General features: G+C 39.2%; 1 protein-coding gene across 1 annotated transcript; it reads left to right on the top strand.

The window, feature by feature from the left end:
* The first annotated feature begins 482 nt into the window (after window positions 1-482).
* On the top strand, window positions 483-12,392 carry LOC142980650 (apoptosis-inducing factor 1, mitochondrial-like). The gene is made up of 17 exons (XM_076126156.1): window positions 483-762; window positions 929-1,146; window positions 2,457-2,600; window positions 3,294-3,354; window positions 3,694-3,830; window positions 4,744-4,874; window positions 5,407-5,594; window positions 5,975-6,077; window positions 6,455-6,537; window positions 6,799-6,957; window positions 7,526-7,608; window positions 7,819-7,944; window positions 8,406-8,582; window positions 10,437-10,561; window positions 11,345-11,471; window positions 11,890-12,014; window positions 12,257-12,392. Exons 1-17 carry the CDS (start codon window positions 669-671, stop codon window positions 12,273-12,275), a joined length of 2,100 nt encoding a protein of 699 aa, XP_075982271.1. The 5' UTR covers window positions 483-668; the 3' UTR covers window positions 12,276-12,392.
* Window positions 12,393-16,653: the final 4,261 nt, after the last annotated feature.

The raw sequence follows: 16,653 nt of genomic DNA, 5'->3' as shown, positions 1-16,653 counted from the left end.
ACTACTAAGGCTCCTCGCCCACGGCGACTTTTTGTAACGATGCAGCCGCATGCTTCAAAAAGTCACCGTGGGCGAGGGGCCTTACCGCTATAAGATATTGTATATAAATACGTCAGTACACTTACTTAAGACTGGCAAGAAATATTTGAAATATATAAATATCATTGGACAACTCGCATACGGTCACTTGATTCCAAATTAAGTAGAGCTTGTACTATATACCAAATAACTGATAAACATACTTATTTACTTCATAATACATACTTATAAAGATAGTAGACAACACACAGAGCTATCAATAATTTGCCCTGATTTCGTTACCGTTTAATGGACGAATAGAAAAAAAATTAAAAAAAATAGTGGTGTTTTAGGAAAATCGGTTCTATATAAATTGAATATTAAGTTATTAGAAACTCGTGGAACCCTGGCTAGTTATTCAACAAGCCTTCATTGTCTATCAGAGTCAACCTCCTTACACAAACCAAAAAAACTAAGAATAAAAAAACAACTCAGTTTGTATCGGTTCCAATTTTCAAACAGTGTCAGAAAAAAAATCATCAAACTCAACCGTACAACACAAAAACAATGTAGACCATTTATTTTATAAATTAATAAAATTTTAGTGTATATAATTAAGCGTTAGCAAATTATTGTGTTCGAGTGGCAGGATGATAAACTCAAGATGTTGCAGTCAGGTGCTACACGTGACACAGGGCGTGCTGGCAGTGAACAGTAACCTCGGCCGGGTCGTAACTGGCATCGGTGAGTACCACTACAGCATTCTACAGCTGTATAAGACAATACGTGCATAATTTAGCATTTACGTCGGTGTTCGTCCTGTAGAGAAACCTCGATTTGTAAAAGAACTGTCACCATTGTCAAAATATGATTCTATGTTGGTATTAAAAAAGGATTCGTTTTGTTGCAGCCAATCGATTATACTACTCAAAAGATAAAGGGGGAAAATGCGGCGAAAACATCCCTCAAACCACTGGTAGGAAAGTCGAGCCGTGGCCGAAGCCTGACCCGTCGCCCCCCGTGTGGCGCTGCGAGTGCCCGCACGAGCCTCAGCCGCCCAACTACGACCCTTACAGGATCAAAGTGCCCGAGGTGGTGGTGCCGCCGCTGCCGCCCAGTAACGCTAAGGTACGTCTGCACACTCACCACCATCACAATAGCGATATTACAAAAACTGTGTTGTATAGTGCGTTTGACGAAATCAGAGCCCCGCGACGTGATTAAGTATCTAATGAAATCCAGCTTGTGCTTTCTTCATCAGTGGAGCGGCGTGCTCGAATCGAGCACTGAGCAGAGCGGCCAGCAGGGCTACCAGCAGCAGGGCTACCAACATGGCTACCAACAGAATCCCTGTCAGTATGGAATGCAACAGGGCGAGGAGCAGGAAAAAGAAGAGACGTTGATGGGCTTAATCAAGGGCTTCTTCGGCAAATTCAGAGGCAAAGGGAAGGGAGAAGAAGACGCAATGATGCTGGACTCCCGACACTGGCAGTGGGTCCACCGGTGGTGACCCACGCCGCACACTGCGCACCCGCCACCCAACAGAGTCCGACTGAAATAGACGCTTTGAAATGTAAAGATATAGTTTCATTTTAGTTTAACGCCACGTCCAGGCCGTAGAATTTCGTCGAACGCACTTGTAACACGTGTCCTCAGAGTGTCCCGAAGTGAATAGTCTCGTTTTTTGACAGGAAATACCGAATGAGGACGCGAGGGAGCTGTTCAAAGGCCCAGAACTGAACTTTCAACCTAACGCTTCGTTGAATCCGTTTCGTGTGCAAGATATGTTCCAGAACTCGCCGTTCGTTCATCCTGATTATTGGAAAGACAAGCCGATAAGGAAATTGAACGAGGTAGTGAAGAAGGTGCTGCCTAAGCTGGGCTACCACGGGAGGAGCAAGTACAAGTACGCGTTCCACGAGCCGTGGAGGCCGCTGGACCGCATGACCCTGCTGGAGGAGGCGGAGAAGCAGGAACTAGAGCAGACGGAGGACACGAGCGCGAACAAGCGCACCAACACGCAGACCACGTAGTGGCGGGCTCTGATTTCTCATTGCAAAAAAAACTGAAAATTTTCTATCCGAGTTGCTTTGTCGCATAGTTTTTGTAATAAATCTATGTTCGACGTTTCGATTATTTTGTTGTTTTTAATGTTTATTTTATGATAGTTTGTTTTGATGACGGTGAAAGTACATAATAATATGTGTCTGAGTATGTTTAGGAGCAGATAGCAGGATTTTTTAAAGTCAAACTCATAACTAATAGTCCAAATTGATTTTACTCATGCAATTTGCAACAACATTTTCATGGTGCAGTTTTCGAGAAAACAAATGCAACACACACTCATGTTTTTCTAAATTTGATCAATTAGTACACACTGAAATACACAGCATAAGTCATTTAGAGTGTAGATACTACGTCTGGTGGTACGTTTCCAGCCCATGTTAGACTGTGCGAAGACAAAAGGGCCGTGCTCCCCGAAGCTAGTGCCGGACCCGCCGCCCTGCCCGCCACCGCCGCCCAAGCCCTTCCCCTGGATCTATGTGTGGGCTGTGTTTGCCTTCTTCAGTACGTTTGGAGTGGTAAGTACTATAAAGGACGAACTAAAAGGTGCTCCCACACAGCAGTTATATAACGCTAGAAACTGACTTATAACATTTGTTTTTAAACAAATTTGTTTTAAAATTTTATTAATATTGTTTTGTTATCGTGTTACACAATGTTGTATAACGTTATATAACTGCTGTGTGGAAGCACCTAAACAAACAATAGGTATAGTAAGTATATACACGAAGCCTACGTGTTGCGTTGTTTGTGGTCTACTCCATCGAGGATCATCATATTGGATTACATCAATGTACCTACAACAACCTGCCCGTATGCCGTGATTAAAAATTAATTTACAAAAATGGTTCTCGTTATTTTTGTAAGATAGATAAGGAACAAAAAGGAGTATGGACTAATGTGTCCGTCCCCATTTGTCCATACTCGTTTTTGTACCTTACAGTTTGTGTTCGTATGCCCAGCGGAAAAATGTGGAAAATCGTAGTTTCAGTTTAACAGGGAATTAGTGTGTGACATCGTGTAAATGTGTATCTATAGTACATATTTGTGTATCCACCTACTGCAGAGCTATTCAATAAAAACGGTTTCCGTTTCTCCAGATATGGTTCTGATGCGTCATGCGTTCTCGTTGAGATATTTACAGCGGCGAGGCCGCGACTGTTTGATTAAGAACTTAAGAAGTTATTAACAAAAATTTGTCTACATTTCAGTTGTACAGATTGTATATATGGAAAGAAGAGAGAGACCGACTTGACGACAGCAAGCCTATATGTAAGTATGAACCCAGTGTTACATGAAGTCAAGTCTTTTTCCCATGTGAGCTGTCAATGTTTATAGAACTTCACTTGCTAAGATGCCTACAAACTTCTTTTACTTTATTCATACGTAAGCATATTATTAACTTGTCGTATTATACATAAAGTTAATTAAATAGTATTCTTCTTAAGCAACTGTTTGTCGCATTGTCATTGTGTTAGTAAGCGGCGAGGCTACGAAAATATTGTCCAAAGACAGCTTTAAAGGCCGTCGTCAAAAGGAATGTACTGAAAATGTCAATAAAAAATAATTTAATCAACACTACGTACTTATTTGTGTGTGTGTATGATACAGGGCGTCCTCGGCGCAAGGTAAAACGTCCGTACCACGACAAGGATTTGCCGGCGTGTGTGCAGTACCTGATCGTGGGCACCGGCGCCGCCGGCTGGGCCGCATACAGGGCCATCATGCAACATGACAAGACTGCCAAGGTAATAGGTCCATTATTATAATGGAGAATGTTAACAAATTTGGATTATTAGCTCTCCATATTCTCTGTTAAAAATAAAAAATACTAGTGAAAGAATTACTTTGATACGTCAATTAGTTTCCGATTTATAAGTAAAACAAGTTGTAACCGCGTGAGTCGGTGTGACGTCATTGTACATTACGCTAAGTCTGGCTCACAGTCTTTTTTAATAATATTTACTATTATTACACTTTAAATGTAATAAGCATACGAAATCACATCAAAATACTGCATAAGCTATTACATCTACGGCTGGAGACTTGATATTAAGCGGGACGCGGCCCGCGCGGCATGGTGTACTATGACGTCACGCTGTTACCGGGACTCGATATTTTTTGAAACTTTGAATGCTTGTAAAATCAAAACTACTTGGTATTTTTGATTGAAACAAAAACTGGTTTGCATGTACATGTACAGGCTTTACTGAGTCAAAATTTCAAGCGATTTGGCATACCTAGTAACATTCTCCATTATTATAGCATATAGGTATGTACATGAACACATGGACTAAGTACAAAAATGTAGTAGCTTTTATTCTAGGTCCAAGTAAGCGCAGTTCTTTAGGTCGCCACGCCGCGCTACTATTGCATCGTCGGGATCGATTCCCACACGGTACAATCATTTGTGCGTTTCATAAATAATTGTTTCGGGTCTGGTTGTACTTTTTGACCGTTGTTTGTATGTTTGTTAAAGTCCCCGCGACGAAAGAACAATTCTTAGTGCGTGCGTTGACTTTTTTAAAAGAAAATACGCTATATAGCGACATAAAGGAAGAAACCACCCGGAAATACTTATTTGTGTGACATCAGTCTTGGACACCAATAGTTAATCAAAGAAATACGTATATAAAATGTTCAACTGCTGTAAATTTCCAGGTGTTCTTCGTAACGAAAGAAGACATCTTGCCGTACCGGCGGCCGCCGATGACCAAGTGGATGTGGTGGAACCCTGACCCGCCAGAACTGAAGAGACTTAACTTTGTCGACTACGGTGGAAGAAGACGAACGTGAGTTACGGCTATTAGCTGGCTAACCTGGTTATTGACCCAGAGCGAGAAAAATTAACCAATTGGATTGCACAAAACCTCCACTCATCTTTAATGTTTAATCCGATTGGTTAATATTTATCCCTTTTACCGCATCGCAGCCACTTTATGCGTCAATCGACAGATAAGTTAAGTCTATAAGGTTAGGTTATATAATATAACGTTACAAACATTAGGAGCGGAGTACCACCGAAAAATGTTTCAAAAACGGGGAAAATTGTGACAGATTCTCGCTTATGTGACGCAAGCAAAGTTGCACTGGTCAGCTAGTATTAGCTTAGATTAAAACTAGCTGACCCGGCAAACGTTGATTTGCCATACAAATAAAAAAAAAAAGTGTCACTTAGGAAAACAGATGTTGGCCGATTCTCAGACCTAATCAATATGCTCACAAAATTTCATGAGAATCGGTCAAGCCGTTTCGGAGGAGTATGGCAACGAAAACTGTGACGCGAGAATTTTATATATTAGATTGTTTGGCTTGTTGGCACAGTATGTACCAAAGCGAGTGCCGCAACTTCATGGATCCGGTGAAGTTCTACCGCAAGAAGAAGGGCCCGGCGACGTCCATCGCGAGCGGCTGGTGCGTGCTGCGCGTGGACGCCGACGACCACGTGGCCTACGTGCGCACCATGTGTGGCGAGCAGCCTATTTACTATGAGAGGTGTCTGCTTGCTCCCGGTAAGTTTAACTTCAACAGTTTATGTGTCAGATAAGATATTCTGCTAAGTGCTAGGTAATGTGACAAGGAGGGCTAGTTCCTAGGCTTATGTGGGTTCCTAGGTTACAGCTAATTAATTAAGTGTATGAAAAGAACTGTCATAATAATTATTTTATATTATAAGTTATCGAATACTTATCCAGACGGAGGGAAACCAGTCCTAAGTTTAAGTGTCGTTCATTAATTTTGGATCCAAATTTTAGGGCGGGTTAAATAGTTATAGATATCTACAGATTTTAAAGCTTACATTTATAACGCTAATATAAATATCTAAGATATGAATTGATATGTGATACCTATCGTTGCTAATGTTCGCACATATCGTTGTTTTAACTCCTAGGATCGAAGGCAAAGACCCTGGACATGTTCAAGTCTGCCCCCAAGGAGGTGCGACAGCGTGTCACCAACCTCAGGACCATCAGGGACCTGGAAATTGCATACAGGTACATATACCTCTTAGTTTACAGTTACAGGTATTTTAAAATTGTTACCGGTCGAAAGAATATGAGAGCTAGCTAAGCAACCTTACCGCAAACAAGACGTTGATGGGTGCCTGCTGAGTGTTATTTGAGCTGAGTGTCTGTATGCTTTAGAAGGCTGTTGCCTTATAAAATTACAGTTATTTAGACATCATAACTTTTAGACTTTTGCGTTGCGTTTGCGTACGAAACACATTTTACCTTGGAATGTCTGACGTTTGTTACACTGGCCGTGGTCGCAGGCTGATATTTAGTCATGTTTGACAGCTGTTGTTTGAACAAATTTTACGCAAGGTCGATCACTTAATTAATGTAAGTAAATGACTTGTTCTATACCTTAGGAAGGTGAAAGCGGCTCGTCACGTGGTCATCATCGGCGGAGGGACGCTCGGCACCGAACTGGCGTACCATCTCGGACGAATGAGTTAGTATTTATACCTAGTTGCATCACATTCGCTTATGATGATCAAGTCAAAAATGTCTTCAGAACGTATCATTCATTGACTTTTCACTAAATACCTACATATTGTTATAACAAAGTCCCTCGTCGCGGCTGTCTGTCTGTTTGCGAGAAACTCAAAATCTGCTGAACGGATTTCGACCCGGTTTTTACTAATAGACAGAGCGTTTCCAAAGAAAAGTCCAAGTGCGAAATTGGTGAATATATATTTATATAAATATTCAGACAAGGTGGTGGAGCGGCTGGAGGACCCGGACCCGGGGCCCATCGAGTTCGTGCACATCTACAAGGACAAGGGGCTGATGGCCGGCATCCTGCCCGAGTACCTCGGCGAGTGGGCCGCCGAGAAGGTCCGCTGTCAGGGGGTCACACTCATGCCCAAGAGTGAGTTATACTATACCATTTTACAGCGACAATTAATTAGCTAATCATATTTATTATATTTTTCTTTATTATCTATACTAATATAATAAAGCTGAAGAGTTTGTTTGTTTGTTTGAACGCGCTAATCTCAGGAACTACTGGCCCGATTTGAAAAATCCTTTGTGTTTGATAGCCCATTTATCGAGGAAGGCTATAGGCTATATCAACACGCTACGACCAATAGGAGCAGAGTACGAGTAAAAAAAATTACAAAAACGGGGAAAATTTTGTCGCATTCTCTCTTATGTGACGCAAGCGAAGTTGCTCGGGTCAGCTAGTATTTCAATAAAACCGGTCAAGTGCGAGTAGAACTCCCGTGCAAAGGTTTCTGTAACAAAAAATACGAAAAAATGCTCATTGTATCATGCGTATCTCCTTCGATATCGAGCTCTGCAATTAATTCCAAGCAGACTTAAAAATTGTTCATTATGATGTAGCAAAATTGTTCTAGCTGTTGGCACCGACTTACATATTAGATGTTATATACTATGTAGATATGTTATCAAATTAATATTATTTGTGTTTACAGCGCAAGTCTACGATGCGTTCATATCGGCCGACGGACGACTTGAACTAACACTCTCTAATGGAAAATCTATCGTCACGGATTATGTAATTATTATTTACTTGTCCTCATAACCTCAAAGCCTACCTTTATGAAGGGCATCGACTATATGACTTGTGTTTGTTTGACTCCCATGCCCGGCAATGTCTTTCATCAAGCTAGTTATCTTATTACAAGAAGCAATTCAAATCACCTGTTATTCCTAGATATGTATGAAAGTGGACATAATATTATACTTAGTAATTTTTGCTGTGCAGGCATTCGTAGCGATCGGTGCTGAGCCGCGCACGGAGATCGCGGACCCCTCGTTCCTGGAGACGGACGAGGAGAACGGAGGCTTCCTCGTCAACACTGAGCTGAAGGCGAGAACCCATCTCTATGTAGTAAGTATACACGCTTGAATACCAAGAGTACATTATGGTAACCAGAGAACTGATTACCAATACCAATAGTGGTAGCCTCGTATGCATTTACGCACTTCAAATCCTCCATCCTTATATATTGGCTTCAACTGCCTAAACTTCGGTCGCGGTTTTCACTCCCGCATAGGCCTTTTTAAGATACGAACTAGGATGTTCCTTCGTTACAAATATTCCTCTGTCTGACGCCATCTTCTTCTCGTCGTATGGTAAGTGATCAACCTAGAGTCAAAGTCGTTCTTCGCTCGCGGGTTTGACAGAAGAGCGCGCCGCTCGCTCTTTCCTTTCACATCCTTTACATGCACGCTTTTTGACACGCGATTGTTGTTTCTTGCGCAATAAAGCGTGTGTGTCTGGCTATGGACGTCTCACTAATCATCTGCAATAGATGGACACTAGCCTATAATGATGATGATGTGTTGCAGGCAGGAGACGCGGCGAGCTTCTGGTCGCAGTGGAAGAAGACGCGAACGCGCATGGAGCACTACGACAACGCCGTGGAGCAGGGCCACATCGCCGGCGCCAACATGACCGGCTACTGGACCCCCTGCAACATGGAGCCCCACTACGACATGCAGCTGCACGACGACCTCTACTTCGAAGTAATCTATACCTCTTATCTTATCTTATCTTAGGGGTGGGGGTGCCGGTTAATGGCCGGCTGACACTTCGACCACTCTTGATCCTTTGCATCACCCCCTCTTTTGCAACTCAAAAAGTTAGGGGCTTAGCAAAACATAACAGTTTTGCAATGCCGACTGTAGTAGCCAATAAATCAATACTAATATTATAAACTAGCCTCCCGGTCTTATTTTGTTCGGGTATAGTTTTTGTGCGGTAATCCCGTGGAAATTCGGATCCATGAAAAAAATAACTATCCAATTTAGATGCAGTTTTATATTTCTGTCATTCAGTTTTATTTTAAAGTTTACAAGTATTACTCCGGTCAATTTAGACATTTGACCCACGACAAATTCAGGGGAAGCTGAAAATTCTTAAAATTGTTTAAATTATAATTATAAACATTGTCTTAAAAGTCCCAACCGATCCCATGTAAGGAAAAAATTTTAGCGGGGTAATAAGGTCCAAAAAATGAGTTTTTCGCGATTTTCTTGAAAACGGTAAGTTTTATCGCAAAATTACCCCAGACATAATTTGTAGATCAGGGAATTTCCTATAAAAAAGGTATCAATAATTTTTTCCCTAAAAGCCACCGCTTCTGAGGTATAACGATGCAAAACCTCTGGAAAAGGATTATGTATTGAGAACCATTCCAAAAGTTTTCGTAAGTCTTTAGCATCTTTTTTTACTCGTGAATCACTTGCATCAACAAGCTGCTCGGTCGTATCCATCCTAACGTTAGCCAGATCTTCTAATTTTTCACAAACTGTATTCATTGCATGCATACTATAAACCCATTTACTTATGACACTCTGTTTTGTGCTTCTTCCTCGAGCAATACCTCCATCTGTCTTCATAGCTTTCATCATAGACTGCTCAATTACCATGTCCGTTGAAGTGCCACAGCTTAATTTGTCTGAACGTCTCACAGTGAAGAATCCTTCTGAATTTTTTTTATAGACTTCAGGATCTATGAAATTCTCTAATTGTAGCATATCCTGCAAGTATAGGTGTGCAGACTTAGCATACGGAAAATGTCTAGACGCGTGAAAGTAAGGAAGCATTTCTTTGACGCAGTTTAAATGTGCTTTCCAATCCCCCATACGTTCAGCTCTTAAAAACTCTTTAAGAATTGAAACCATATAAAAATATTGAATCCAAAGTTTCGCTGTTGGTCCTCGTTCCTCATAATCCTTAAGTTTTTGATTCAGTTTATTAAGTAAAGCTCCAGATATTTCATCATTTTCAATATCATTGTATGAAAAAATTTTATCTACTATATTTTCGATATTAATTATTAAATCAGCATCCATGATGTCATCGATTTCAACTTCTTTTAATATTATAATTGCTAAAGCAAGTTGAAGTAGTGTATGAGTGTATTATGACGCTCGCAATTTTTTGCATCGTTATATCTCAGAAGCGGTGGCTTTTAGGGAAAAAATTATTGATACCTTTTTTATAGGAAATTCCCTGATCTACAAATTATGTCTGGGGTAATTTTGCGATAAAACTTACCGTTTTCAAGAAAATCGCGAAAAACTCATTTTTTGGACCTTATTACCCCGCTAAATTTTTTTCCTTACATGGGATCGGTTGGGACTTTTAAGACAATGTTTATAATTATAATTTAAACAATTTTAAGAATTTTCAGCTTCCCCTGAATTTGTCGTGGGTTTACTGATTTTTTGGTCTAATTTGACCGGACTATATATGTAAGTATATTTGTTACTGTTTATTGAAAAACTAATAAAAATTGACAATCGCATTAGTCTATTTAACCGCATTGGTTTAGTTACGTGGTATATGAATAATACTTAAAATTATCTGTGCAGGTGATCGGCGAGGTTGGGGCTTGCATGCCGACAGTAGGACTGTTCAAGGAGTGTGAGGTAGACAAGATATTCTTCAAAGATCACGAAGCGGAGCAGGGAGACGCGAACAGAGTGTGTTACAAGCAGTAAGTCATTGATTTATATCGTTTATTCCGCGATTCATGTTTGAAAGACCACAGAAAACAGCGGGTCTAGTTACTTGTATTGATATTGATATGCAAGATTTTTTAATATAATAAATGAGAATCGCAGTGTTGGAGTAATATATTTTTGTTCTGATTGAAAAACAACTGATATATGGTAGGTTGTTCATAGTAACGATAAGACTTAGGTGGCATAGTAACCATATTTAACAAAGATAACACATTGAAAACACAGTGAATGCGGGTCGGGCGCGGGCTGTGTGGTGTACCTATACCTGTGGTTGCCATATGAATACATGTTATTAGACCCGCCGTACTCCCGTCCCGAACCGTGCCCGACACGCACTGGTTTTCTGTGTGAATCGTGCTTTATTCATATTATTATGTTGACTGAAGAGTAAGGATTATAAAACTTACCTAACGGAAACTTTTACAAACGTACAAACAACGGGAAACACCAACATACTCAAAAACAACATCTATTGGTGCATCTACAGTCCATACAATAAAATTAAAATAGCATTTAAAGATTTGTGTAAGTACCTAGTTGTTAGCATAATATAAAATTGTTGACTAAGTTATCTTTAACGACAACAAATCGTGACCGAATTTTAACGTACCCTCCGAAGAACGGGGACGCTCAGTTCAAATATCACTATGCGGTCACTCATTTAAAGTATGACGGCGCCAACGTTTACTTAACCCACAGATTACCGACAGCTAAGCACAATTAACCTTGTTATAATTGTGCTATGTGTGTGTCAGGGGTGGCGAGTACGAGGCGAGGTACCGCCACGGTATACTGTTCTACTTGCGCGAGGAGACTGTGGTCGGCTTCCTCTTCTGGAACATGAAGGAGACGATAGAAGACCGGCTGGAAGTCGCCACGGAGGTAACACTTGTACATAGAATCCAACAATTTAGTAAGTCTTAAAACGCACAAATTATCGAGACATCAGTGCCTCTAAAGGAAAAGGGTGCCTATATACCTGAGTCCGATTTTATCGTTAATTACTTAGTAAAAAAATTAGAGTGCACTTATATCCCACTTTTGCAATATTCTAGTGTAAATAACCCCCTTTTACACATTGCTAACTTTCTCATGTTTAAAGATAAACAATATCTGTTTTCACCAATCGATAGAGATTTTTTTCTGAACTTTTCGTACTCATATACCCTTTCGACAAAATCGTACAACTTATATACCCTTTTTCACTAGAGCTATGCTCTCCTTATCACTCAAAATGACCTTAACGAATAACGCACAGTAAATTAAATAGTAAATAATGTATTGTGTATAAATTGTGCAGTTATTGCGAGCCCGGCCGTCTTACAAGGACATCGACCTGTTGGCCGAGCTGCTGGGCTTCAAGGAGTCCTCGTGCGTGTACAAACGACTCAAGGAAGAGGTCACACCCTGGCCGTGCTTCAAAGAGTAAGATGTTTTATTGTTTAACAAACCTTTGTGATTTATAAAACTACAAAATATCTGTAATGGTCCGTACTCACACCCCGTAGCGATAGTTCTACTCGAAGTGTAAAGACCGCATTAAACACAACTTAAAGCGGCCCATCGTGAAAGCGATTGACTCTTCATTAGGATAATACTCGCGATTCAATCGAGTCAAACCGTATGAGTATATAGAAATTATATTATATTAAACACTTTTGTTACAGAGGCATAAAGCGACATTAAAATGCTCGGAGATTACCTACACCTGTCGATAAGTTAAGGTTTGTAACAGAAATTCAATAGTGTCACCTGTGTTTGCAATAAATATTAGTATTTATATTAAATAACTTATAAATTAAATATGCCTATTTATTTCTATTGATATCAGAAAAGTTATTACCTACCGAAGAATTGGGCGTTTAGCAATTAGAACCATTAGAGATAATGACTGATTAAAATTTAAGTATTCTTATTAGGTACACAAAGTTAATAAAGTGACGATGTAGGTAGAAGACTATAATTATAATTCGACTTCGTGTAGTGATTAGGAAGCATTGTTTGGTAACTGTAATTTCATTCCTTAATGACTGTGTTTACAATTTTCAAGAAATATTTTAATACTCACATAATGAATGAAAGTTCTTAAAAGTACAATGTCTGTATTCATTTACGTACATATTTGATCTGAATAGAATTTTACCATGTATGGTACTAATTCGACTATTTTTTTCTTGAATCGACCAACATTCTCTTCCCTAGCCATTCCATTTTATTTACTTTACTAGTTCACTCACTCACTCACACACTCACTCACTTCCCGGCGTTAACAAACCAATCAAGCGCGGCGTTATTATTAGAATTTTGTTTTCAAACCGTTAATTTCGAATTTTCATTTTAAAAAAAGTTACTTAGCTAGTACCCAATAAAACAAATAAAATGTGTATCATTATCGTCCAAGTGAAGTGCGTAACAAAAATACCATTGTTTTATATCGTCTGAAATGGCGGTCGCGTCGGTTTCGGCCAGATCAGTTTCGCATTGGAAATACAAACGCTACTGTTGTTTTGATACGTAATACGTTCCATTGAAGAACCTAGCGACGTTCAGCCATTGTGTCTCCACTTACTTTAACAGAAATAGGTATATCTGTGAATTTTGTATTTGGTCGAGCGGTGTCCGACGTTGTGCTTGGTCAGGAGTTTGTGGTACCTACCTCTCAAATTCAGATTATAATATGTGTGTCTGTGTTCCAAATCATGTTATAAACTGTAGTTCACAGATGTATTGTGTTTTTAAAGGTTTAAAAGTAATACAAAGGTCTTAAAACAATAGGTATCATTTTCATCGACTACCTGTAAGTTAACAATTTTTGTCTTATACATTTTGTTAACAATGTGGATGGGTAGCAGTCAGCACTTACTATAGCATTGTAATGTTGGTATATTCAGTCAATTCAGTTTAAAAAGTGGTGTAGGAGGACCTTTTTTAATGATAGCAGCATGGTCTCCGATTGGTGGTATTATTCAGCCAACCAGTGTCACTGGATTGCTATTTTGTTGATTGTTACAGAAGTTTGTATGAATTGTGTTGGTTAGTTGAAGATTATGAAGGTTTCTTCAAGTTGAGTTGCCATATTGTTAATTGGTCATTCTTATTCTGTTTAATACTTGTCTACAGGCACTGCTTGTAAATTAGAATCTAAATTGAACTTGCTGGCAAGTATCTTCTAATGTCGGAGCAATTTACTTATATTGAACAGATTTCAACAGTTGCAATCTTTGTTGTTATAACAATGTTAATAAAAGAAGCTAAAAAACTAAACTACCTAATTACAGGTACTTTAGTTCTTATTTGATTAAGATATTTACATTTAACGGCAGTTTATTTATTTAATAGTGTTAAACTTCATATAAAAAAACACTATTCAATAGATAAACTACTATTAAATGTACTCAGATACCATATATTTGTCTGTCCAAGTTTTTAGGCATGAGCCTGTTATAGTCCTGTGGTCACAGACTACTAATTATGTTCTTGAAACTTTGCTGAGATCCTTTTCATTGTTGTACCGGGTTTTTTGATGTTTCTCAACCATGTTACAGTGATTCCTGCAAGTTGTAGTATGTTTATAGGCCTATGTAGTTCTAAGGAATAATAAAATCGTTAAAAATGCCATTGGTAAGGCAAGAGCATAATATTGTTAATATCAAACAAGCAATTATGCCCTTGTGCTACCCATGTCTAACATAAAAATCAAATCATTTATTAATTAAGGTCAAAGACTGAATCTTATAGTGAATTAGGGCCAATAAGAGCTGGCAAGAAACTCATGGTCATTTCTATTGAATCACTTAATTGTTTCTACAATACTTCTTTGTGTAATCATTGATGTTGTAAGGAGTTGCTATGAACACTATCACACACACAACTATCCCATGGTAACAACATAGTGTTCTTGTGCACAAAGTCGGTAAACCTGCTAACTGTTTGTTAAATTGTTGTTATGTAGGTAAAAACTTTGAAACTAATATGGGGAGATGTTTCAAGGTTTATTGGACTTGGACTACAACTTGTACATTTGAGGGTAACAAAGAAATAAACCCTTTAAACTATTTCAAGCCTTCATTCTTGTAAATAATCTGTTTATTCACATTCACTTAGACCATAATTTTTTTTTTTTTTTTAAAGATACCCTTTAAACTTTTTCAAGCCTTCATTTTTGTAAATAATTTGTTTGAGGTGTAAACTTTTTTTTTAAATGATGTTTCTTGAACTTCACTTGTTAGGGCCAGTATCTGACCGGATATGGGTCACATGACTCACATGCATGTATGATAACACCACTGATTGTGTTACTTGGAGGCTGTCGGTCATTTGAGGATAGATTTTGTTGGATGATTGTTGAATGTGCAATTTTCATGTTGTTGTCAAAAAAATTATCTGCGTACTTATGCAAGTCAAGATTGGTTTTAATTGTTAGAGGAAAGAAACCAAAAATATGGGCTACCATTTTGCTTTTGCCTCACAAATAAAAATCAATTAAAATATTAACTATTTATTGACGTCAAAGTAATCAGTAGTCACACATACATTTTTAAGAGCTAAGTAAGAATCTAATGTTCTTAATACTGCAATCATAATGAAAAAAGACGTTTCTACCTACACATCGAAATGGAGTTAAAAAATATTTTGCATAAACTACTTTAAAAAAAATTGTAATGCGATTGTGTGAATTAGAGTTCTATCTATTGGTACATATAGAAAAAGAATAGATTAACCCTAGAAAGATAATGTTTTTTGGGGGGTTTGTGCTTGAGGTCACCAATGTAGGGGTTTTTTTTTTTTTTTTATTGAGCCATGGTTTTAGATTTATAAGTTTTTGCTTCGCGTTTGGGTTCTGTTGACACCAGCCTTTCGCGATTTGATACGATTGGCTGGTGTCAACTTTTTAATGTCTCATTTTGATAAATTTGATCACATTTAATGGCAAATATATAAATTTATCGATATAAATATACTAATAATATAATAAGATGCGTGTTGTGGAGTTTTTTCATGTGCCATTGTAGGCTTTTAGTTTCAAAAATATATTTTTCGCGAGTTCCGTATAACTTGCTAGCGCGTCCTCCTTTTCGAGTAATTCCAGCAAGTTATACGGATCTGTATCGTGGAACCTGCATAACAGTTCATGTCGAATTCGCTCTGCAGCGAACCTTGGGCAGTCTGTCATCAGATGTGTTACAGTCTGGGGAGTGTTCGCGTTGCAGGGACAGCAGTCGTCTGGTGTGATGTGGAATCGATGTAAGTATGTCTTGTGGAAGCCGTGATTGGTAAGTATCTGTGTTGTGTAAAAGTGTGTTTCTGTGTGTTTGCGGAGGTGTGCTATGTCCGTTAGACTGGGAAAGATGTTTTTAGTGTGCTGACCCTGTTCGCTGGACGTGTAACGTGTTTGCCAAAGGTCCATGCTTCGCTTACGGAGTTGATGCTTGACGTAGGACATAGGGAACGAGCTGTAATCAGGTGCCCTGTGTAACTGGGTCGCCAGTTTCGCCGCGGCATCGGCAGCCTCGTTGCCAACAATGCCCGTATGTGCTTTGACCCATTTCAAACTGATTTGTTTTATGCCTCTGTATGTTTATATGATTTTGTGTATTTGAGTGACTAGTGGATGAGTGTTACTTCTGTCTGCTATTGCCTGTAGTGATGCTTGGGAGTCTGTGTAAATGATGGTGTTCTGATATTTTTGGGTCGCCCATTTGCAGGCTTCTAGGATGGCCAGAAGCTCAGCTTGGAAGACTGTGCAGGAGTCATGTAATTTGAACTTTTTGGTTATTGTTGGTTGTTCCGTGTCACCTGGATCAAAGCACACAAAGGCCGCACCCACAGCGCCGGTTTCTTGTTTGCTGCCATCGGTGTATATTGAGTGCGTTTCGTCCGCTTCTTGGTGGTCCATATCTGATTTTGTGACTCTCAAGGCTGGGTGTAATAGTTCGCGGACGGGTGTAGGTCGCTTTAGCCTAACGTCTTTCGGTAGAAAGTGTGTGGTGTTGGTGAGTCGAGTTTGTTCCACGTGATGCACCTCTAGGATTCTGAGGTCGAGCGGCATGAATTGCGCCAATGC

This window comes from Anticarsia gemmatalis, chromosome 18 (genome assembly GCF_050436995.1).
Source record: "Anticarsia gemmatalis isolate Benzon Research Colony breed Stoneville strain chromosome 18, ilAntGemm2 primary, whole genome shotgun sequence".
Classification (NCBI taxonomy): Eukaryota; Metazoa; Arthropoda; class Insecta; order Lepidoptera; family Erebidae; genus Anticarsia; species Anticarsia gemmatalis.
The sequence above is the reverse complement of the archived record's forward strand: the minus strand, read 5'-3'. Positions and strand labels throughout refer to the sequence as shown.